The sequence below is a fragment of the Aythya ferina genome (genome assembly GCF_964211825.1).
Source record: "Aythya ferina genome assembly, chromosome: 11".
Classification (NCBI taxonomy): domain Eukaryota; kingdom Metazoa; phylum Chordata; class Aves; order Anseriformes; family Anatidae; genus Aythya; species Aythya ferina.
Genome location: NC_140307.1, coordinates 15767745 through 15791222, shown reverse-complemented (window position 1 = coordinate 15791222; position 23478 = coordinate 15767745). Strand labels below are relative to the sequence as shown.

Genomic DNA, 23478 nt, shown 5'->3' with positions numbered 1-23478 from the left:
CCAGACTACTTTTCATTAATATTGTTTGCAGTTTTCTTCATGCTTCCCATCACTCCCATCTGGAGTTGGGCAAAGAAGACACTTTGCTGTAAATACAAAATTAGTATTCAGTGAAGGGCTTAAATGAAGGCCAATGCTCAAGTGCTCTGCTGAGCTTGAAGCTTTTGCCCCATAGCAGCCCTGTTGCAGAACTCACAGTCTACTGGCTACCAGCTCTATACTTGAACTCTGTCCCTCATGTAAGTAGGACCTGAAGCTTTCCAGAGAAATAAGCTTCTACAGAATTACGACGTTTATTCTCCACTAAGCACAGCAAATTCTGTTTGGCTACTGCAGCACAATAAACACAACATACAGAGCAGGATGGATAGACTAGAGCTTAGCACAGCATTAAAAGTTTTGTGTGTTTTGCATTGCTTGCAGCACAAGCAGGAGAGCAGAGGTGCAGAACGTGGCCTATATCGTGCTATAGACCAGCTGCGAAGGCCACACCTAAGGGATGGGTTATCAGGCTAACTAGTTAGGCCCAGAACCACACTGCCTTCTGCATGCCTGCATAACTGCTGTTCTGAAATAGATTTGTCAGTCTGTGCTCTGATTTTTCTTGCTGGCCAATTGACCAACTCATTTCATACTATGCTTCCTTGTTCTTCCTTTGCTCTGCTTTATAAGATCTGTTTGTTGTCTGGTTTTGACTCTTCATGAGGCCTCTCTCATTATGAGTTTGTAGGGCACTTCGTACAGCCAACCATTACCACTTGGTAATTTCACCACATTTCAATAACACAAATAAAATGATATAATGCCTATGAACAGCCACCTCCAGCCAGGTGCAATAAAGAGATGAAACTGAGAAGACACCAAACTCAGATGGCTAAACTTCCAGTAAGCTTTGCTCAACTCAGAATGAGTGAGAGAACAAATAGGGTCACAGAGAGCACCATGGTCCAACTCAGCTTCAGGTTACATAAAGTTGCCCCAAGACCATCATTTATTTATACTAGCTAGATGGGCTCTTCTTCAGAACCTGCATCAGCTGAAAAAGGACCAGCATATTAGACATCCACCTTCTTGCCTCCCTGAGGCAGAACACATTGATACATTGACAGACACATTGATACATTTTTCCCCACTTCTGTCCAGGTCTTCCCTCAGTAGGAACAGAGCTGCTGCACAGGAACACTCCACACAGCCAACTGAGAGGTGTCAAAATTAAAAAACTTGAGTCAAGTTTGAAGTGGACTCTAGGCTTGTCCATTTCTTTTTTAAAGCCTCTGGTTTATAAATAGAGGATGCTATACTCCAGATGTAACCGTTTATTGGCTTTTTTTTTTTTTTTCCTGTAGCATGTTTGTGTCAAAGCATGGAAGGAGTAACTCCTCTGTGATGATGCGTGACAGTGAAGTACCCTAACTTTAGAAGTAGGGACCTGGAAACTGACACAAAGATTCCAGACATATACATGCCTTTATACATGTGCATAAAGTTCTGTACTGAGAAAAACAGACAGCACCCTCACACCTACTCCAGCTAAGCAGCTCCATTTCCTTCTGCCTCCTCTATTTGTGAACAAGACAGTTAAAGGCCGAGGGTGAGTTCCTATGAAGTTCTGAAGAAACTCAAAGGATTGCAAGAGGAGTACTCAGAAGTTACAGTTGTTAGGCAAAGGCTTCAGCACTACATGGGTTTAGTACAGTTGAAAGACCTTGGGTAATTGCATGTTTGTGTTCTTAGCCTATGGTGACAGCAAGGTAAAATCTGTCATGGGAGTATAAATTAATATTTAAGCAAGCAAGTTTTACCTTGCATTGGTAACAGAACAGAAGTGTGAAAAATTAGTTACCTCAGCCCAACAGCTGAAATGTTGCGTGTGAAACTTTAGAGCTGATCTAGCGCCTTCAGTCCCAAAGCAGAGATCCAACATGTGGCACTGTGGAGGAAAGGAAAGGATGAATATGGAGGACATCCCCTACTTACTGTTGTGTCATAGGGGATGCAAGCTCTAAACTCTACCAGACTTCAACTCCTGTAATTTCAAGATGTAGAACAATTTTGTCCAACAAGTCTCCTCTTCTGAAGCAAAACCTGGAATAAGATCAGCTTTGAAGAATTTCATTTTAGACTATTGTACTTCACATATTTACCTTCTGAAGACAAGTAGGAATTCACAGTAGAATGCCAGGAACAGGCAAAAAAGTCAGGGCATAACCTAAATTTATTTCCATGGGTACTGCTGATGCACTGAGGTACCTCAATTTGTGACTCTTTCACAAGGACAAACATAATCTTTCTGGATAAAATCAGAGTAAACTTCTTCAGTCTGCCTCAGAGCAACAGTCATTCTTTGCAACAGGACACTAATTCCCCGACTGCACACCAAAGCCAAGTAAAGGTCTGATTTCAACTATAGAGCAAGAAATAGTACAAGAAAAGCTACTTACAATGGCCAATGAAAAATTTAATTTAGACTTCAACACATATTGTGGATAGTTTCATAAAAATCTTTAGTCTCTTGGTTGAGGGGGTTGTTAGTTCCTAAATGAAGTCCTGTCTTCATTCCTGATTTTTTCTTTAAAACTTATTAATTATTATTTGAGCCATCAAAGACAGGAGAAATCCACTAACAAGGTAATTGGGTATACATTAGGGTAAATAAATCAGGCTGAAGGCCCAAACAGGTTATTTTGGTTTTAATTTTCACTTTAAGAAGGATAAAGTAAAACTAGAATTAACAAGATCTTACTGTTCACATCATACATACAGTCGACTTGCATTCAGAGCAGCCTGGCTGTACACGAGGAACAGCAGTCGCTGCAGGCTGTACTGGGAAAGCCTAGGCAGTATTCACAATGGATTTGTTCAAGGTTTATGTGCAACAGCAGTGCATGTTTGAGAGATCAAGTTATCAGTGCCTCAAATCCCCAATCATGTTAACATACACTTCATAAACCAACTGGACAAGCAGACAACATGGAAAGCCTAAAGGTTAAGCACACATTATTGACCTCAAGGAAGCTGTGTTCTACAGATCATTAAATATGTTGTGCGCTTCTGTTTCAGCTGGTCACGCTGAAAAGTGCCCTGGGAACATTATTTAATGCTTAGATGTTCTACCTACATTCATGTGACATAAAATCAATACCTTTCCCCTAACCTTACTTGCTTAGATTATTCTCAGCTATCAGCCGCTTTTTTAAACCATAATGAGATTAATCATTTGCATGCATGTGTAGGTGTCCACTCATACATTTTTATGACACATCGACAGAGCCTGGGAACTCATCTTCATGTACGCTCCATCTACGTTGGGGTACAGACTACTTAACACATGAAACAGGAGACATGTGGGAACAAGGGACTTTTTTTTTTTTTTTTTTTACTTATTTTTTGCAGTGGCAGCTAATGCTCTGTAGCCCCAGTGAGGACCTCCCTGCAGCTGCAGGGCACCTTCTGGTCTGGCTGTGCTTCCTGCCCTCCCCTGCCGAGGCACCATGTGCAGTGCTAACACACGCACTGTGCCGGCTCACCACGGGAGGGAAGCGAGTCGAGTCTCAGAGTGAGACCGTGTGGGAGTTGTGCTGGGGATGGACCTCAAGGTCCCACTGCTTGAGGCACCCCTGCCTAGCTCCTAATGGCTGTGCTGAGCCCCCAGCTGTCTCACAGGTGAAGGCTAACACTGGCCCTTCCTGTGCATTTCAGGTCTCTTGTCCCACGAACCTCAACCCAAGGCTAGGATTTACACCATGACATGTGCTGAATCCAAGGGAAGAACAGCCCATCTCAATCAGTATCTCTGAAACACAGGCATGTTAAACAGATACCAAATGGGAGCAACGAAGCACATGAGTGTAGTACGCCCTCATGATACCTACTGTTTTCTTTTTTCAGTCTGGGGATACTCAAAGGAAAAGGAAAGGAAAGCAGCAGTGAGCCTTAGTTGTGGTCCATAAAATGCAAAAACTGCTCTGCGAATGGTGCCTGAAAAGATTTTTGGATATTTCTGTCAGTAGCTTTATTTTTGTTTTGAAAATGGCTTTCTGACAAAAAAACTTTTGCTTAAGTGTCCACTTCTTAGAGAAGTCAAAAACCTTTGTCAGATATCATGTACATAACAAATTTACAGATAACCATCTAGAGGAAATGAATGCATACATACCTCAGAAGTATGGATATTTTATTAGCATTAAATCCCAGGTATGAAAAAATATCCATGCTGGAAGGCTTGGCTTACCCACTAAAACCTGAAACCTTCAGATATTGTATCTAAAACAATGATCACACCTGTATAGTATAGCACCAGTACTGAATACCAGCTAAATGAGGGGAATAACAGGGATACTGGCTTTATTGATTAGTTGACACCAAAAACCAGTAGCCTGGGAAGCCCAAGGATGTCAGGGTACACTCTACACAGGCACAGCATTTGCTACGTTTAAATGCCCAATAACCAAAGTCAAAGGATTCCAAATCTAATTCTGCTCTTGTGGGATTAATTGTACTTTCCTTAAGATGTGTCATTTTGATGTCTTCAGCGTCTAAATACTCCAGGAGATTTTTCACTGATATTTAAAAAAATATGTTGAAGCTGCTTATTCCTCAAATCCCTTCAGTTTCTCACTGCAAGAGTATCAGACGGAAAAATCGAGAATACTGATTTGATGTCAAAAACAGGAATACATTGAGATTAGCACAGAAACTACCGTGAGTCAGTACATCGCTCTGGAGATTAACACATGAAATCAAAAGCTCCTGATGCAACTAACAGTGTGAACAGAACTGCCTGAATTCACACTCTTTCTGACACGTAGAGCTGCTTTTGGAAAACAGGTCTTTGGTCTCCTGGTGGATGCAGGGCAGAGGAGGATGAGAAATCACAGCCAAGTAAACTTGAACAATATCTGGTCTATAGGAAATGCACCCACATTTCTGACTGTTGAAAACTTCTGCACGGAGAATCATTTCTCAAGTGCAGGAAAGCCTTAATTACTAGTTCTACTTCTCTACTAAGAGTGCGACTTATTTAAGCATTTCTCTGAATGCCTGCAAAGGTGTGTCTTACTTTCAGCCCGTACTCCTCTTGTCAACTCTCCCTTGTTCAGAGATATTCTTCTGTTCATAGTACCATGCCAGATCTTTGCATGGCAGGCAGACCCCAAACAGCAACACTGTCAAACACATGAAGATATTTCAAAGTACAGACCTTGTCTTAGATCTTGAGGGACAGTCACGATGATTAATAAACATGTACTTTAAAGCATCTGTCAGTTCCAGTGACCCACGTTTGAGCTGGAGTGAACATACTCTTGTAACGCTTGACAAAAGATGTTAAAGGAGAGTTTTCTGTGTAAAAGTTGGCCTACAGAGTACATATTTGAGACCTCTTAAAGAGTCTGTATATATCATAGCAACTTGCAAGCCAATCCATGACAGCCCAACACCATTACTGCAGCATCAATCTTTCACAAACATATAGGGGCATGGAATCTCTTCAGTCAGGTTCAGCAGGAAAAACATTAAAACTCCTCTAACTCATAAAGAAGAATTTATGCATATTCCTTCTATCTCTTGCATGTTGTGTCAGACTTGATTTTCCCACACAACGCATAGTCCAACAAAGCATGGCACGTGTAGTGGTCACAGTCACAGCACCACTGGGGTATTACCCTTACCACTCCCATATTATCCTACCATTTCATGGATTGTACCTAACCCAACATTGGGCAAAACTGAAATCCTGAAGAAAAAAAAAGGCCATGCAAAATTGCAAAGCTCATAAGAAAAAAATATATATCCTTTTCAACCAATTCAGTAAGTAATCTGCAAGTCCAGAAACTATCAATGCATGACACGGGAAGTTGTTTGCCTCCAATAAAATTGCGCCCAGGAGTCACAGAAGGTCCAGTAATTGTCTGTAGGGACTGTTCGTATTTCTGCTGTTTTTAAACTTCACCCACAAAACTAAAAGCCCACAGAAGAGTGATCTAAGAATGATTATAAATGACACTCTATGGTCCATGGCCATTAGACACAAAGATATTCTATCAGTATCAACAGCACAATGATAAATCATATGTCAACTCAAAAAGATTGCACTCCAAATGAATTAAAAGTATATTACTTACTCATGTAGTGGAATTCCATTGCACAGCTGCAGAGGATCTATGCTAAGTATCCAGTATAATTTTAAGTTTCCCAAAGAAAATTGTTTCTTATGATTACTGACGGATTCTTGATTTTAGTTAGTGTTAGATAACAGCACTGCCAGATACTGCTTTGTTGCAGAGAACTTGGTAATGATTTCCATTTTGCAGCAAATAAACCAGTACCTCTGTATCTGTTGCTAATAAATTCAGAGTGTCTATAATTCACGTTTCAATATCAGACGCCAAGAACAGTCGCTGGAAACATGATACGAATTAGCAGTCTCCAGGTGATAACTATTATTGTAAATGGACTTAACTATATGAAATAGCTCAAAGAGATTTGTAAAATATTGGTAAGGTCTAAGACTCCACTGAGGTGTGAAGTCTGTACACGTAAGATCATGACAAGGAATGGATGTGCATTCCTGAAGACTCCCTTCATTTTATTTCCATGACTGACTACTTGCAGAATCAGGGCCTTCCCACAGGCTCAGTGCGTACATTTCCAAGGCCTGTGAGACTACATTCTGAGTCCTAGGACTTGCACTTCATGATGGGTATCACTGGTAATAGATCCTGTAACCATGAAGATGCTGTTTCTCTGAATATTCATTTCTCATAGCAGTCATTAACTTTCAAAAGTGCACCATGTCACACAGCCAAGAAAACACAGCCCTCCCTCAGGATTTTGGCAGCCAAACAGAGAAATGAAAAAAAAAAAAAAACAAAACAAACAAAAAACAAACAAACAAAAAAAAAAAACACAGAAGGAGGAAGTGAAGTGCAAAATGCAGGATACAAATTACATATTCTATTATTTTTATTATATATATTTATATATAATACATAAATATATATTTATTATTTTATTATATTTATTATTATATAAAGTATTATATAATATTATATAAAGTATTATATTTGTACAGACAGATACATGTACACACCTCTACACACACATAAGCACATACATGAATATTACCACAGGATCTGAAAAATGACTTTCCTATCCAGGTCACCCAATACTTTCAATTTTAAGGAATGCTTGTGACCTCTCCTTTTAGAGGTTCCCACACCTCTTCATGCAGAAGGTGTTTGATATGCAGCCCTCCAGGTGGCAGAGTGCCTTTTCTTTGTCTCCTGCAATTCCATTCAGATTTGGCAGAGCTGTAAAAGTGCAGTACCACACTTTCCCCTTCTCACTCGCTTCTGCAAAAGGAGTCTGGCAGCTTGCCCAAGCCCCTGAAGCTCCCAACACAGGCTTCTTATCACCACCAAAGGAACTGCAGCGGTTGATATTGCACTAAATATACCCCTGAGCCACAAAAAGGGGAAAGAAACCAGCATGCCCTATTCCCTCAACACAGCACTGACTTGTAGCAGCTACTGCTCCTCTACTCAAGGTAGCACACAGGGCAGTAGAATCCTCCTATTGTGGAAAGAGGGAAGAAGGCAACCAAAGAAACCATGGTTTCATCACCTTGCCTCCCTAAGCATCCTTCACTCCTCTTCCACTGTCATACACTGCTCATTTCCATCTTTGAATTCTTCTTTCTCCTTTCATCCTTCCTCATCTCCAGGCCCAGCAGCACACAGGAGGAATAGTTTGCTGCATCTCAGCTTGTTACCAGAGGCACCGAAGGAAGTGAAGCTCTGTTAAGCCCCACACTCATCTCATGCACTCAGGGAAAAGGCCAAGATTTCCAGATTATTTCCAGATTTATTGTGCAGTAATTTCAAGTAGACTGTCAGCTCAAGAAAGCACAGACAAATCAAAAGGCCACCTTGGGGAAATGTGCAAGCAGAAAACACATCCAGGAAAATCCAGAGGCATACCAGCACAAGCACAAGGGCCTGTGGTGTTTGGAGGACACCTCTGCAGTGTCTGCAAGCAGTTCACATCGTGAGTCCTCAGTCTTCATGTTGCTTTGCTGCAAACAATTGTGAAATCCAGGGACAGCAATAATAATAAAGTGTCTCTTCTTTCTATTCTACTGTCTGGCTCACGTGTAAGATAAGGACAACCATTGTTTTGCTAGTCTGAAAATTCAAGGTGTGCACATCTATACACTAAAGTAAGAGAATTATTACTACCCAAATGAGTGTCAGCTTAGTCTCATTTGATTTCACTTTCTATTTTGGCTTATTTGTTCGGATTTTTAATTGGGAAATACTTGAAAAACCTTTAAAACAACTTAATTACAAAGTTAAGCACAGAAAACCTAGCCCCTTGTGGCTATGCACTGTGATGTAAAGGAACAAGAGAACCGCAGAAATCACAACAACTGCATTTCAGTTCTGAAACTTTGATTTCAGTAGATGTAACATCAGTGACAACAAAGCAAAACAAAAATCAAATAAGTTGCCTTTTCTCACTCTAACTCCAAGCATACTGTCTGCACCCACAAATATCTGATCTACTTTGTCAGGGCTTAAATTTGATCTACAATCTCAGGAGCATCCCTGCTGGCCTACCTGAGGCCAAGGCAGGGGTGAGGAACAGAACATCCTCAGAACCGTGCAGAGGGCCAGACTGCTCGCAGCCTGTAGTGAGAAGCCTTGATCTTCTTTCTGTCACGAGCAAGAACATCACTCAAGCATGAGGTAACAGCACATGCTTTCATGGACTGATTTCAGTAGTGTAGCAAGCTTCAGCTGCTGAGGATGAAAACAAAGTATATTCATTTCTTAATTTTTTTTTTTCGTGTCATAATGGCACCAAATCAAGCCAAAAAGGTTGGTCCCATTTCAGCCACATCCAAAAGATACTTCAATTTGTCTTGTTACTTGACTCTGTGGACTTAACCCTAAGCACCTTCTTATGAGATTTTTAGTGAAGGGATTTTACATGTTTTTTGAATGGAGACCATGGAGAATAATAATAATGTTGCATCTTGAATAAAGGCTACAATTTAATCACATGAAACATTCCTGGGGAAATATCCATATCATAACCAGTGCATTATAAAACCACAAAAGAACAAGAGACAAATGCCAATCCATACCTCTTAGCTTCAAAAGGACTTGGGATCAGTCTGATACTCATGTAATTCTATTGACATTTTACCTAGTTTCCTTATAGCCACGCAGAGGGGTGAGGAATGAAGCAGGGGGCTGAAACAATTACAAACCTACTGCAGAATCAATGTAGACGACTACCAAGTCATTGTGTGCCCTGCATATTCTTATAGAAATACAGTCAATTATGTTATTTTTACTTTTATACCTTAATAGCAACAGGACACCTGCTGCACAAAGAGGTGTTTATATACAGGAGGAATCCAGCTTCCTTTTCACCCTGCATTTCCATCACTCTCTTCACTTTATTCATCATCAAAGCCTGCCTCCAACCCTCACAAAGACCTCCTTGACTCCACTTCCCCACCCATCCTCACATCTCAGACCACAATAATTTCTACTGGGGTCTCCCATGGGCACTTGCTAAAATTCCTTTTTGTTTCTCTTCTCAATTCTTTCCGTTCTCTTAATGGCTTCTCACAGATATCCCTGACCTTTCAAAGAAGCTGCCTTTGTCTTCTTATGAATATACTCATCTCGCCCTAATCATCCTTCTGTCTCTGAGCAGGGCCTTGGGTACCTTTGGCTGCTGCCTCCAAAGCCTGTAGCATCCTGCCAAGGACCCCTCGTGGAGTTTGGAGGAAGCGGTCAGTAGGTCAGGTGGTCTTTCACACAAATAGGCAAACACCCAACCTCGGCTCTGAAAATTCTGGCAGGAAACGTCTGGGTGAAGAACATTCCTAGAAGCATTAGCACCAAGTGGGAAACATTATTATCCTAACCAGGCCTTCCTGAGGCATCCTTCCTCTTCTGGCAGAATTCCATAAATACGCTCTGCAAGGTCACTGGGAACCTGGCTACACTGAGAGGGTCAGCAATGCAGTAATGGTCCCACAATGCTAGACTGAAATCTGCACCTGCAGCACTACACCTGCACAATTCAGGGCCCCTCGATGCATGAATCCCTGCAAAGTCCATCTATAAGCATAACCTTTAAATTGCAATTTTAAACCAGCTTCTTCTCCACCTGTTTCCTGTTTGCACTGAAATTTCTCCCCATCAACTGTAGGCAGTGAATCTTCCTTTAGAACAGGGTGATATTTATTGACTGTATTCTTTGTTCACATCTGTCAGACATGGGAAGTCACCACTGCTTTACAAGACGATCAGTTTTAAGTAATGCCATTCATCACAAAATGGAATAGTGTGAACAACATTTCCTCAACTGCAATGAATTATACAAGGGTCAGCAAGCCGGAGTCGCGGTTGGCAACACAAACATTGGCCTCAGGTAGCAAACCCATCTTTCCAGCTGTTCTCATCCATATGGGTTCAATGAACTGCAGAGAGTACAGGCCTCTGCTTATTGCGAGTATCTGCTGGAACTATTTCATCTAACCAGCATCATAAAACAACTATCAGGTAAGGTGAATGCTATTCATCTAAAGCTCATCTGGTAGCCAACTGCTGACAGAGGGGAAAATAGAGATGGCAAAGCAGCCGACAGATGTGATCAGGAAATGCAGGTGTTCCTCAATTTCAAACCCAAAAATTGAAACCACAAGAAGTTGAAATAATACACCTGCGGTTCACAAGCATCTGGTCACCCCAACAGTGCTATGCTTCCTGACAAATCATTTTCAGGACTCCTCAGTGTGTTTCCCCATCGCTAGCATAATGCCCTTTCAGTGTACGCCATGCAGATTTGTTTGGCAGCAACAGAACTGTCATGTGTCGTGTCCCCCCCCTTTTTAGTGGGTCTGGAGCAGAAGACTTTGTTTACGTGGTTGATCTTGTAAGTTAAACTATCCTGTGACCACACACGGAGATGTTACCAGAGCCCTTGCTAGTGTACAGGGCACACACAAGGCACTAATTCTTACAGCTTCTGGTGCATCTCGGGATTCTCCAAGACCTCATTTCTAGCAGTGGGCTCTGTGATACGTTAGTTTATCGAGGTGGCATTGCTAGCACTGTCAGCCTCATTTGCCTCCCCCACTTCAATCAGAGCAATCAGACTCCCAGCAGGTTTTTATTTCAAATAGCGATTGTGCAAACAATCAACGACTGCCAGAAGTCCTTACTGAATTGATAGCTAATTACAAACGTGCTACAGATCTGGCTCAAACTAAGAAAGCAACAGATTTGAGAAACAAGGCCTTCAGTAGATACCAGTCCTATACATGAGAAGCACCAAGAAACCTCAATTTTCGTATCTGAAAGGCACGCAGCCTACCACAATCAATTCCAAGTTAAGCAGTTCCCAGAAAAGAAGCTCACAACAGAAACGCCAAAGCCCCAAACACTACTCAGTAGCACAATGATCAGTTTTGAGTACCACCACTGACCCAGTCTGCTCAGCCCACCAACCATAACATTTTAAAGTATTCACTCCAAGATGGACCTGCCAAAGACCTTTTTTTTTTTTTTTTTTTTTCCTAACAGACAGACAAGTGTCCTACCCAGCTGCCTCTCCCTTGGAAATGTTACTTGGCTTGTTATTACATAAAGAATGCAAATACCCCAATGCTGTACCAATGGATTGTAGCACAGAAACAATGAAATTAAAGGCTGGCTTCATAACTATAGGTATATAATATTTGATTCTTTCAGATGTTTCATAGGATGAATTAAAATATGTAAATATATGTTAACAATAATTCATAATATTTTAATAAAATCTTTTTATTTCTCTTGGCTCCTTAGAAGTGCAGTCCCAGGTGTCCTTAGGGTGGTGGGTGTTTTGTTTTTACACTTTAAGGACACACAAGGTTATACACTTGACAGGCAAGGAAGCACAACTATTGATATATAATGCAGATAATGATGCCAGGCATCCTTTGTCTGGTATCATTCCCAGTTTTTGCTGGGAGCACTGTTCATCAACAAAGTGACTTGGTATCAAGAAGGGGATTCACATTTTTCAAGTTTTCTGCCAGCTAGCTATTCTGGGAAAGAAAAAAGTATTTTGATTTTTTTCTCTAGTGGAAGATTAAACAGTGAAGGAGTTTTTACTGTTGTCAAATTTTGCATTAGTAAATGGAATCAAATCACACTACCCAAGACTCATGCCTCAAGTGAACTTTCTCTCTGAAACTACATCCCCAGAGACATTTTTCTCCACATGGTCCTCCTGCTTGTTCAGGCTGTGAAAGTTCGTCAAGTTTAAGGTGACCCTCTTTTGAAAATAAAGCACCAGGATGTTTTTGTGATACAGTTCTGTAGCGGCATTTCACAGCCGTTATATAAGAGACATTTTTCAGTGCTGCAGATTCATTAGGGGCAGGATTCTGGCAGAGGTGGGAGGCAATCCCACTTCCAGGACTGCAGAAAGCTTTCCCAGAGCAAAGCAGTGCAAACGAGTCCACGTGTAACATGGCACTTCATCATTAGCTTTTAACCCAAGCAGACGAGTAGCCTCGATGGAGCATCTGGGCTGTTGTCCCTTGGAGCTGAACATGTGTACCATGAGTTTATTTGCTTTCAGAAGTACAGACCAAGTCCCCACCCTAAGATCAGACTTAGCATTTCTTTTCATTTTCATACTTTTCCTATACAGCAGCTCACCCCCCTTCACTCCATCAGAAGTCCACAAGAAATATTCTGAAATAATATTTTTTATTGGATCTCTCTGCTCCCCTTCGACCCTCTTTTTAAAAAAAAATTAAAAAAGGAAACAGAACCACAAACAAAACTGTCTATCCCACAATCAAAAATATTTACACTTAAAGATTTGTTTGCTGGCAAACCTAAGTAACAGCTTGAGAAAGATGCGGATATTACTGAACACAGACATTTCAAGCTTTCTTCTCTTTCTGTTAAGTGAAAGTTTCAAAACAGTAACATCTGTAGTAGTAAGCATAACGGAACCCAGGAAAATTTTAATAGGCATTATATGCTTCCTCCCCCCCTCCCTTTTTTTGCAGCCTGTAAAAAAAAAAACAAAAAAACAAAAAAACAAAAAAACACAAAGGCCTATCACAGTCATTATATACATTAAGTTTGCTTATAAAATTCCCATAGGTTCATGTTCACTGTGCCATATTCAACAGCATGCATGTATCTATTACATCTATCCAGCAGCATCAGGGCCCCAAACCCAGCTAGACCAGCAGCACGTTCATTCAAACACCACCCAAAACACAAAACATTCCCACTTCCCCAAGCCACTCCCCATGCCGCAAACCTGAAGGGCTGTGCTACCTGCACCTTCTGCGAGGGGCTCTCCTTGAAGCCCACAGGAGTGCTGCACGTAGTGCTGCTGTCAGACCTGTTCCTGGGCATAATAACGCCTTGAAACATGCCCTGGCGTTGAACTCTAAGCTCCATACAACAGATAGGGAATGAATCCCAGAGCCAAGCATCCCTACCCTTACTGCAGTCATCTTGTCCCCAGTTTCCTCTCAGTAAGGGGTGCGACAGTCAGCTGTGCTGCCTGCTGCTCTGCCGTCTGAAAGCAGCAAAAGCCAAACTGCTTCCTGACCCACGCAAACCTAGGCACAAAATCCAATCACAAACTACACAGGGAGAGTCACTGAATCCTACAGGGTAACGAACATCTACCAGGCCTGACTTGGATCAACCTGAGTGAGGAAGCAATACCGATTTTCTCCTGTTTTCAGACTCTTTGGAGCAGTGGACAGTTTGAGAGGAACCGACTCTTCCCCAGCATAAAGACTCTTTGAAGTTCCTGTAACTTGAAAAATATTTTCAACATTAACACTTGGGCAAGAACAAGCTTTGTTAATGTACTGAGTAAAGAAATATCACATTAAAAGGACACACTGTGTATGGAGAAATTCTCGTGGGGGTAAACTTGTCAGATCTGCCCGTTGACACCAGGTAGTCTGATGAAGTTACTACCCCTGCTCACAGATAGTGTCTTGCCACAGCCCTCAGGCTTCTGTTTCTCATTTTACTTTTTTTTTTTTCCCCCCTCCTTAGCACAAAAAAAGGGAAACTCCTAAAAAAAACTGAAAACACACAGAGGCCATTTGAGACCAAAGCTCCGTTTAAGACAAGGCTTGCCAAATGTTTTCATCTCTGGGATTAAATTTAAGCACATTCTTGCAAGCCATTTAACAGATGAACAGATCAAGCAGAAGTCAAGTTGGGACTCAGGACTCCAAGAGTCACTCCGTGAAAACCTATTTCCATACTTCCATCCCTCTCTTGCAATGTCCAGTTTGGATAATCGCTCCTGTGAAGAGGAGTGACCTGCATGTGGCAGCCTGACAAGTGCCAAGGTAAAGACCTTCACGCACAGTCCGCAAAACAACCGAATCTGTTCAAGCTGTAAGACGCCCTGGGGATCCTTCCCCGAAGGCGTCAGACTAGCTCTACCTTGTGTTCCCACAGCACAGTGCAGATTCTCTGATGAGCACGGGCTCCTTCGTAACCTAGATATTTTGTCTGTATTCTCAAATGGTGAGGGGCCTGGAGAACAAGTCCTACGAGGAGCGGCTGAGGGAGCTGGGCTTGTTCAGCCTGGAGAAGAGGAGGCTCAGGGGCAACCTTATCGCTCTCTACAGGTACCTTAAAGGAGGCTGTAGCGAGGTGGGGGTTGGCCTGTTCTCCCACGTGCCTGGTGACAGGACGAGGGGGAATGGGCTAAAGTTGAGCCAGGGGAGTTTTAGGTTGGATGTTAGGAAGAACTTCTTTACCGAAAGAGTTGTTAGACATTGGAACAGGCTGCCCAGGGAAGTGGTGGAGTCACCATCCCTGGAGGTCTTTAAAATACATTTAGATGTAGAGCTTAGGGATATGGCTTAGTGGGGACTGTTAGTGTTAGGTCAGAGGTTGGACTCAATGATCTTGAGGTCTCTTCCAACCTAGAAATTCTGTGATTCTGTGTGATTCTGTGAAATATTGCCATAACACCAGACTGAATAGCCTCTGTACTCCACTTCATGAACAGATGACCCTTTGGGCTCCAGAAAAGGCTTGCTGAAAATGGCTTAAAATGGCTTTTTTCTACTTCCAGCCCCTTGGCTTCTTAGGGCTATGTTACATTCTGTTAGCACACACTGGTGGCCCCCTCCAGCCTCCTCGATGCCTGAGCCAGCCCTCACAGCTCTCTGTGCAACAGGAGCTGAAGGCAGGCAGCCGGGGCAAAGGCTGGTAGAGGAGGACAGGCGGCTTTTAACGCACTGCAAAACCCAGGCCACACATGCAGGGCTAGACAATGCCAGCGGGAAAACTGCGGCCCCTTCAGCCGGCTCAGCTAATCGGCTTCTGCCACTCAGGGCTCTCGGGACTGCTCTAGCTACGTAAAGGGGACTGAAGATTCAAGAGCTCTGCCTTCCTGAACAACCCCAGTGGCCTCAAAGCCCTGCCTAGCGCAGTCCTCAAAGGACTGCTTCCACACCCACAAGTGAAAAATCGCAGCACTCAACACCTGACAGTGGAGAAAATGCACTCAACTAGCATAATTCATTAATATCAAACCAGACATGATTAACAAAATTCATTTTAGTGCTGCTAAATGTTAATACATCCCAAGGTCCCTTCTTTCCCTATTTACTTGCTCCTTTTCTCTTTTGCAAGAGGTTCTCATGGAAAAGCACTTTTCACTCTAACAAGGTCTCTCTTTGGAATAGCATCTTTAAATTATTTAAATACTCATCTGGTAAACAATGCAGTATTTTTAACGATAAGGTAAAAATTGTGTCGCTTTCTGAACCATTCCCAAGGGAAATGCTGAAACATACAGTCTGGTTGATTTGTTAATTGATAACAAGGAGTGCTTGAGGAACTCTGTGCATCATGACATGATGATTAAAAACAAACTGTTAAATATCTAATTCTACAGGAAAAAAGATGCCTGCAAAAGCCTGCTGCAGTAACTGTTATATATACACAAAGGTGCTTTTCCCATAGACTGTGATGAAAAAATAAAAAAGCTCTTGTTAAAAATAAGACCGTGTGTACAGTTTAAGAGCATCTGCATAATATTCCTTTACATTCTTAAAACAAAAACCAATCAACCAAACAAAACAAATCCACACACAAAGAATCCCACTAACCCCTCACAAAAGTCACCGAGAAGCATTCCTATTTTTACCACAGTCACCAAGGCAAAAGCTGGGAGCGTTCTGCTGGCACACATCCCATATCACTAGCAGAGTGCACCTCCTAGAGTTCCTGCGGTACGACATCCTATAAAGCAGGGGTGGTAAAGGAGCATCTGCCCCATAAATACAGCCAAACAGATGTAACGCTGTCACTGTAAGGGAAGGAGAAGAAACAACAACAAAAAAATCTGCCTGTGTATACTTGCCAAAGGACTGTGCTTACAAATTGTTAATAGGCTACAGTGGTGACCCCCATCAACCAGTTAGGTGATCCCAAAAGCAGGTGGGGTGGTTAATGTCAGGTGAGAGGGTGAGTCCCTGCCAAAGCAGAGAGAAACTGAGGCTTCCTGCCCTGTTCCTGCAGCATCCAGCACCGCCCGCCTCCTTCTGCACCCTGTCTGCGCACCAAGCTCCCGTTCTCTGCCCTTCTGGCCCACTGAAGCCTGCAGGACACTTTGGAGAGATGAAGAGTAGTTTTACCCTCTCTCCCCAAAAGCACCTGGTAACTGGAAACACAGAAGTTGCAGAAATTTGATGAGGGAGGGCAGCAACACCTGCAGAGAGAGAGCCAGAAGAGCCCTTTGCTGGCTTCATTACTACAGCCACAAAACCCACACAGACTGTTTCTGTAGGAAAGAAGTGGGTTGCTGCTCTCAGAGGCAGTAGCTTTGCTTCCTCCCTGTACAGGCGTATGTTCACTTCTGACATTGCTGATTTAAAGCCTTTTGCTGTGATGGCAGTGTTGGTAAAAGCCTTAACCATAGTTTTTATGACGCTATTAAGTTTTAGTCATTTGTGGGTTTTGCAGTATATGAATACTATAGATGCCACCTTAATTAAAAGGTCTTGTCATCTTGTGCAATTAAAAAGAGAAAATGTACTCTCCTATAAATAGCCAGGAACAAATTGAGCAAGCTGCATTATACACGCTAAGTACACAGCAATTTGGTGCCTCTTCCTGTATCACATATATTCTCAAACATTTAGTACTTTCTAATAATCCTACAGTTACAATGCTTTACGTATAATTGACTTGCAAAGTACTAGTGGCACGGCATCTCTGACCATTAATGACAACTAAGTTAAACAAAGTTCTACTTTGCAAATACCTACAAACTTGGCATACACAGAGTGCAGCAGGAAAACTGCTCTCTCTCGGGATTTGCAAGTACAGATGCCTCTTAAAAGATCTGGCTATTCATTTTTGTGGAATGAATTATCTAAAAGATAATAAGACAGTCCCTTCCCACAAAGAATACACAGATACAAAGATAAATAACACTAAAACCAACTTTAATACCTGGACCCCTATTTAATTGGAGAGCATATGCATATAAAGTAGACAATGCATATAGCACTCGTAGTCTGTATGTACAAAGGTACTTCACAGCTCCCTACAGGGAATCCCAGCAGATGGTTATCAGCAGGTGTCCCCAATTGTCAGCTGCAAACACACTCACCTTCATGAGCCTGGCTCATTCTTTCAGTCCTGACTCCACCACAAGGTCTCCCAAGACAACCAGGCAGCAAATGACAGGTTGCCTCGAGACCCGTGCCCAGAGGGGGACTGCCTTCCACCGGCACAGGGAAAGGATATCCTACACCCGTGTGCCCTCCATCCGCTGGGGCTTTACACCAACAGGGCAGCAAAAAAGCCAGGCACAGCTCAGTCTGAAGCAGACAGTTCAGGCCGCCTGTTCCATCCAGCACAGCTGCTGAGTCACAGGAGTTGAAAATGCTTTAAGAAGTAGAGCGGCAAGATATCAGGTCATCTTCTCCAGTGAGGCTTTGCTTGGACCTTTTGGCATTACTGCAGTGTTTCACACAGATGTTCAGACTCCTTGGGATCTGCTATCGACTACAAAGATGAAGAAGTTTATACAACAATTTTTGACAGACATGCCTGTAGGTCAGAGGAGCACAGCTGCTGTCCCTGGGTCACAGGGATCTGAACATACGTTCACTCAGAGGTCCCACCCAACTCCTCTGGGAATGAGGGAGATCACTACCACTTGTAAGACCTACCAGTTCCACTGACATTGACAGCACTAGAACCTTCTGTCTTTCGGCCTTTTAAGTGGTAGATCTCATGGATGTGGCAAAGGGATTTCAAAGGGGTTTTTATCTCAGAAGTCTTTTCCATCCGCAAAGGAGACATAAGCTTGCAAAACACTACTTCCTTAAGCATGGCTGTCTGCTGGGAGAGCTGACACCTACTGTCATCTATACAGGTAACCCAGTAGACCTGAGGGCAGTACAAAACAGCATAAACTAGGGGACTGGAAAATTTACCAGCAGCAGAGAGATGAGAGGCAATGCTCTCATCTCTCTGTCAGGGGATTGGTTTTCTTTCCTTCCTTGGTGCTTTGACTCACCCCGGAGTTCCCCACACAGCTGCTCTAGCTTCTGGGAAGATCTTCACAACCTGTATGGAGGCTCCTGGCTTGCTGCCTTGTCCCTGAAGTGCCCAGTGCTGCCCTACAGAAGGAAACTCCAAAGCTGCTCCTTGAAAGGAGCTTTTCCTCTTACATCCATGCCAGCAGCCACCTTCGGGGCCTAGAGGACCCCAAGCGCCTGTTTTCTGGCTGCTATGAGCCTACAGCATCTGCTTTGAAGTGCTGCAGCCTTTGGGGAGCGTCCTGGGGCACTTCTGAGCTGCACAGACAAGCAACAACTGCTGCTGCTTAGACAAGCACATGCTCCAGAGGAAGAGACATGTTCCAGATGAGGGATGGGCACAGCAAAGTCATGACTGCAGATACAGTGAAGGGGAAGTGTTTTGGAAGGAACGCTAAGGACACAGAAGGCTTCAAAGTAAAAAGAAACAGTCCTGTTGGCTGTGATAGCATAAACTATCCAAGTGCAAGTTAATTAGTAATCCTACTGATAAGCTATTGGCCAATTAGAATAAATACCACAAGGCATGGCTCTGAGACGTGGGGTCCCACTTGGACAGAAGCCCAGCAGCCAGGGAGCAGCCAGAAACATCAGGCCTGTCGTACCCAGCTGATGGAGCCTCACTACGCCCAGGGTGTGCCTGCTCCCACTGTGCGTGCTGTTTCTTATCCCCCCTCCCCACACCTACCCAAGTCGCTGCCTCAGTCACTGCTTGTGCTCTAACGGCAGCGCCCTCGATGCCAGTGGTGTCCTTGCATGGGAGGCAGGTGGCATGGCAGGCCCGCAGAGTGCAAAACAGCAACTGAACATTACTTGCATGTTGAAAAGACAGATAAATGCACATCACCATGCAGCCTCCCACAAATTCCTGGCAGATTTTCCTTCTCTCAAAGCAGATATGGCAGTGGGAGATGAGCAGTACCCAGCCGCTCTTCAAGGATCCCTTGTAACAGCAACTGGGAACCATGTCTTCAAACCACAGGCCTGAGACTGAAAGATATTCTTACACAGGTTCCTCCTTGGAAGCTGGCACAAAAGGCCCTTTTCCATCAAAGCCAATGAAAGTAGATTAGAGTTGGTACAAAATCAACCAACCAAAAAAATACTACTACTAAACCTGCACACTGCACGATACCAACCCCCTAAGAAATACACAGGAGTCACCGATAAGGAAGCTCATCCAGTGGTGCCAGCACCAGCGTGGGTCTTATTATTAGTAGGCTGTCAGCAGCTGCAGTCCCTTTGCAGTCATTTGAATGCCCACTAGAAGGGGGCACACGCACGGACACACTAGTCTTAAACTAAGAACCACCCAAGGACAGGGCAGAGGCAGAAAGTCTGAGGAGAGATTAACAGGCTGGTAGCTTGGCTGAGAAGCGTGCTATGCACGGGGGAAGCTAAGCAGGCTGCTACAGCTGTCTCTTAGCAGGGCTTCCATCGTTAAAGGAAGAATAATGTGCAGGAAGTGGCTTCAGAGCAGATCAAAGCACTCCACAGAGAGAGGAAATCATCACTTGGAGAAAGATCCCCACAAACACCACATTTGGGCAATTCAGGATAGGTAAGCGCTGCTTCCCCCCACCCTCAGGTCGAGCTGCAGTATCTGTCTAGCCTGAGCAGCCTCAGACACTAACCAGGCCACCTTCTGCCTAACTCTGGCTAAACAGACCCTGCTACAGCAGGCACAAACAGAAACTTATCTGGGATGGAAAAAACCCTGCAGAGTATACCTGGGGTTAACTGACCGTCAACACTACCGTGTGCTGCTCACCGCTGTTACAAAGTATGACAGAGGCATTAACGAGGGTAAATTATAATGGGGAAGGAGGATTACTACATCCCGTTGTATTTTACTGTTGATGAAGTAACTTAGATTGCTTTCCCTGCCGATTTTACCTGACTGCATGGTCTGTTTCCAGCATTCAGCTGTCCAACTTTTCCTTTCAAATTCGTTTGTAATCCCCAGCTCTTTGTGATCCATCCATGTGCGCCAAAACGAAAGGAAAAAGAAACCAGCAGAATGAGCAAGCAGGAAGCCGCGGGGCCTGAAACCTTGTGACAGGAGCCCCACACGGTGCCCTCGGTGCCAGGTCCTTGCCCCGAGGGGTCCATGGATCCTTGCCCCCCTTCCCAGCCCAGGCTGCCTGCCTTTGAATGGGAGCTGCTGAGAGTTTCCGGACGGAGCTGGTTTATTTACTCGCAATTAATCACGCTCAACTGTAAACAAAGTGTCTGTTTTAGTTCTGCTGACAATTATCCACTTGTCAACATCTCCCTCAAGTACCTTCAGCATCTGGCAACGCCACAGCCCCGCTCCTTCAAAACGCACGCTTTGTCACAGGAGAAGGACCGCCACCCGGCGCGTCTCCTCCCGTTCCGCAGCCGCCGAACGGCTGGGGAGGGCAGGTGACGCCAGGCAGAAGCCGCGGGGGGGGCAGGCTCCGGGGAGCCCCCCGAGGGGCTCCCCAGCTCTGCCACGGGCCGGCAGCACCCGCCTTGCCAGGGCTAAGGTGCGGGGCTCCCATCCCTTGCGAGGCGCGGCTGCGGTGCGAGCGGCAGGCACCTGCCGGCCCTTCCCCAACGCTGCTGGGCCAGCAGGAGCTCTCCTCCCGCTCCTCGTGCCGCAGCCTGGGCTTCCTCCAGCCCCCTGGCTGTTTGAACCCTCCCACCCCGAGCTTTTAAGCCGCAGCTGCTCCTCTAAGCTCGGCAGCCCCGCTGTCCCCACGGCCGGCCGCGGCCAGCTCCCGGCGGCCCGACACCCGCTCGGAGGGGCCGGGGCGTCCCGCAGCCGAGCCGGGCCGGGCAGTCCCAGCTCCGTGGGCCCCGCTGCTCGGCACCGCACGGGACCCGGTGAAGCCGCAGGAGGAAAGCTGCCATGTATCCCATAATATGCCCTGTACCGCCGAGGGAGCCGGCCCTTGAAGCCTTGAACAGGCCCCGCAGGGAGCGGGTAGGGCTCACGGCTGGCAGGGCAGGGCCGTGCCCAGGTGGCGGCGGGCCTCGGCCGGAGCCGCCCCCGCTGCCTCCCCTTTAACCTTCCCCCCCGCGCCCACGTAATTGAGATATCTTTTGTACTCGATGTGTCGTGAAATTAACGCCTAATTTATGTAATTAGTCAATTAGCTATAATTCTAGCATATGGTTCCAAATGCCCAGAAGGTGTTCTTGTTTCCCAGGTACTTATTTTGATGTCACGAAATGCAGCTAATTAATTTTACATGCATATTAATTTCAGATCTATTTAGCGGCTCCCTTTGTGAAGGCAGATTTAATATTTGTCTTTCCAACCTTTGCGGGCGCGCGGCGCTGACCCGAGCACGCTCCCGCCGCTCGCCCCCGCGGGCAGAGGCGCGCTCCCGGCGCCGGGGGGCTGGGGCCGGCCGGACCTTCCCGAGCACCCGCAGCCGGCGCGGGACGCGGCTATTCAATTTAAATCCGATTAATATTTAATATTAAACATTTCCGAGGGAATTTTTGTTTGTTTTTCGCGAAGCACAATATCCCACAGACATTTTTTTATTTTTTTTTTAAGGAGCCGCTCCCGACACGCCGCTCCCTGGGAAAATCACGGCGAGCCCCTACCCGCAGACCGGCGGTGCCGGCAGCCCCCGGCACGTCCCACCGCAGGGAGACGGGGCTCGGCTTCGGCCGGAGAGGCTCCTCCTCGGGCACCGTGTGCGGGGCCTGGAGGCGACCGCACGGCCCCGGCCCCCCTCCCGCTGCCGGGAGGAACCGGGCCAGGCCCGAGGCCGCACGGGCGGTGCCCGGCCCATGGCCGCCGGGGGGCCGCGGGGCTCCGGGCGGGCGCGGCGGCGTCGAGCCGCCCTTTCAGGGCGCCTACGCAAGCGCTGTGGCGTCATAAAACTTTTATCCCTCTCCTGGATAAATTAATGAGCGATTTAATTAATAAAATCAGAGAGTAGTGTAAGTGCTATGATAATGAAGTTAAATGAGCGCGCAGTAAAATATTCACTAATCCGGCACATTGGCAAATGCCCCCTTAATTCTGCTTAGCACTAAAAGGGTTTTGAGCACCATAATGAGATTCCTCTGTCTGCTAATTAATTGACACTCTCCTGAATATTCATATGTGCTAGCACCAATACGTTCCTAATTGCACCGTGGAATGGATCTCAGAGGAAAGTAAATCGCCATAGACTTAATTAAAATAATGTATGCCAGCTCCAGCCCGCTGAAGATGAGACATTTGCCATCAAGCGGGGTAAGGAAGTGGCACCTGGTTTGCAGCGAAAAACGAGGAGGAAAGCGTTATCCCACCCGGCTGCAGCCGGCAAGGCTGCGAGGTGCCGGCGCCCCCCCGCGTCCCCCCGGCCCAGCAGCGCCCGGCTCAGGGCTGCGGGGGCCGCGGGGGGCCCGCGGGGCCCGGCCGGGCTGTCCGGGGAGCGGGCGGCACCGGGCGAGGGCGGGCAGCGCTGTGCGGGGCCGTGCGGGGAGAGGAGGGGCGGAGGAGGAGGGCGGCGGGCAGGCGGGATGCAGGGGGAGCAGCCGCGCCTGGAAACTTTTCCTGCAGGGGAGTCCGCTGCTTTTGCAGGCGGCTCTCCGCACGGATCGCTCTCCGCACCTCCACACTAATACCCAGAGCTAATACCGGACATCCAAATCGTTCCGCTGCTCACAGCGCGGCGACTTTGAGCCGCCACTGCCTGCCGCGGCCTGCGCCTGCCGCCTCCTGGGCCTGGGGGGGCCAGGGCCACCCCCGTGTCCCCCGCCCGGGCCCGGGGCCACCCCCGTGTCCCCCCGCCGCGCCCCGCCCGGCCCCGCGGCTTCCCGGAGACGGCGGCTGGTGAAAAGCACCACAGGTTAGGAACTCCGAAGAGTTTATCCGA

General features: G+C 45.7%; 1 protein-coding gene and 1 long non-coding RNA gene across 5 annotated transcripts in view; one reads left to right on the top strand and one right to left on the bottom strand.

The window, feature by feature from the left end:
• The window catches only part of LOC311442786 (uncharacterized protein), a gene marked incomplete at its 5' end in the record, with an annotated part of 188807 nt that overhangs the window by 84340 nt on the left and 80989 nt on the right, over positions 1 to 23478 (bottom strand). For 2 of the 4 annotated variants that reach the window (XM_084532407.1, XM_084532408.1), the window contains one exon: positions 20528 to 20743. The exons of 1 other annotated variant lie outside the window; for it this stretch is intronic. In XM_084532407.1, the coding sequence (XP_084388533.1) occupies positions 20528 to 20743 (216 nt within the window). Of the gene's footprint in view, positions 1 to 20527; positions 20744 to 23478 lie in introns of those variants that run through there. One more of the 4 variants, XR_014696860.1, reaches the window with a different exon arrangement.
• LOC311442791 lies at positions 20077 to 20884 on the top strand. Its single transcript, XR_014696871.1, has 2 exons — positions 20077 to 20192; positions 20598 to 20884. It is a non-coding gene; the product is annotated as an uncharacterized lncRNA (long non-coding RNA).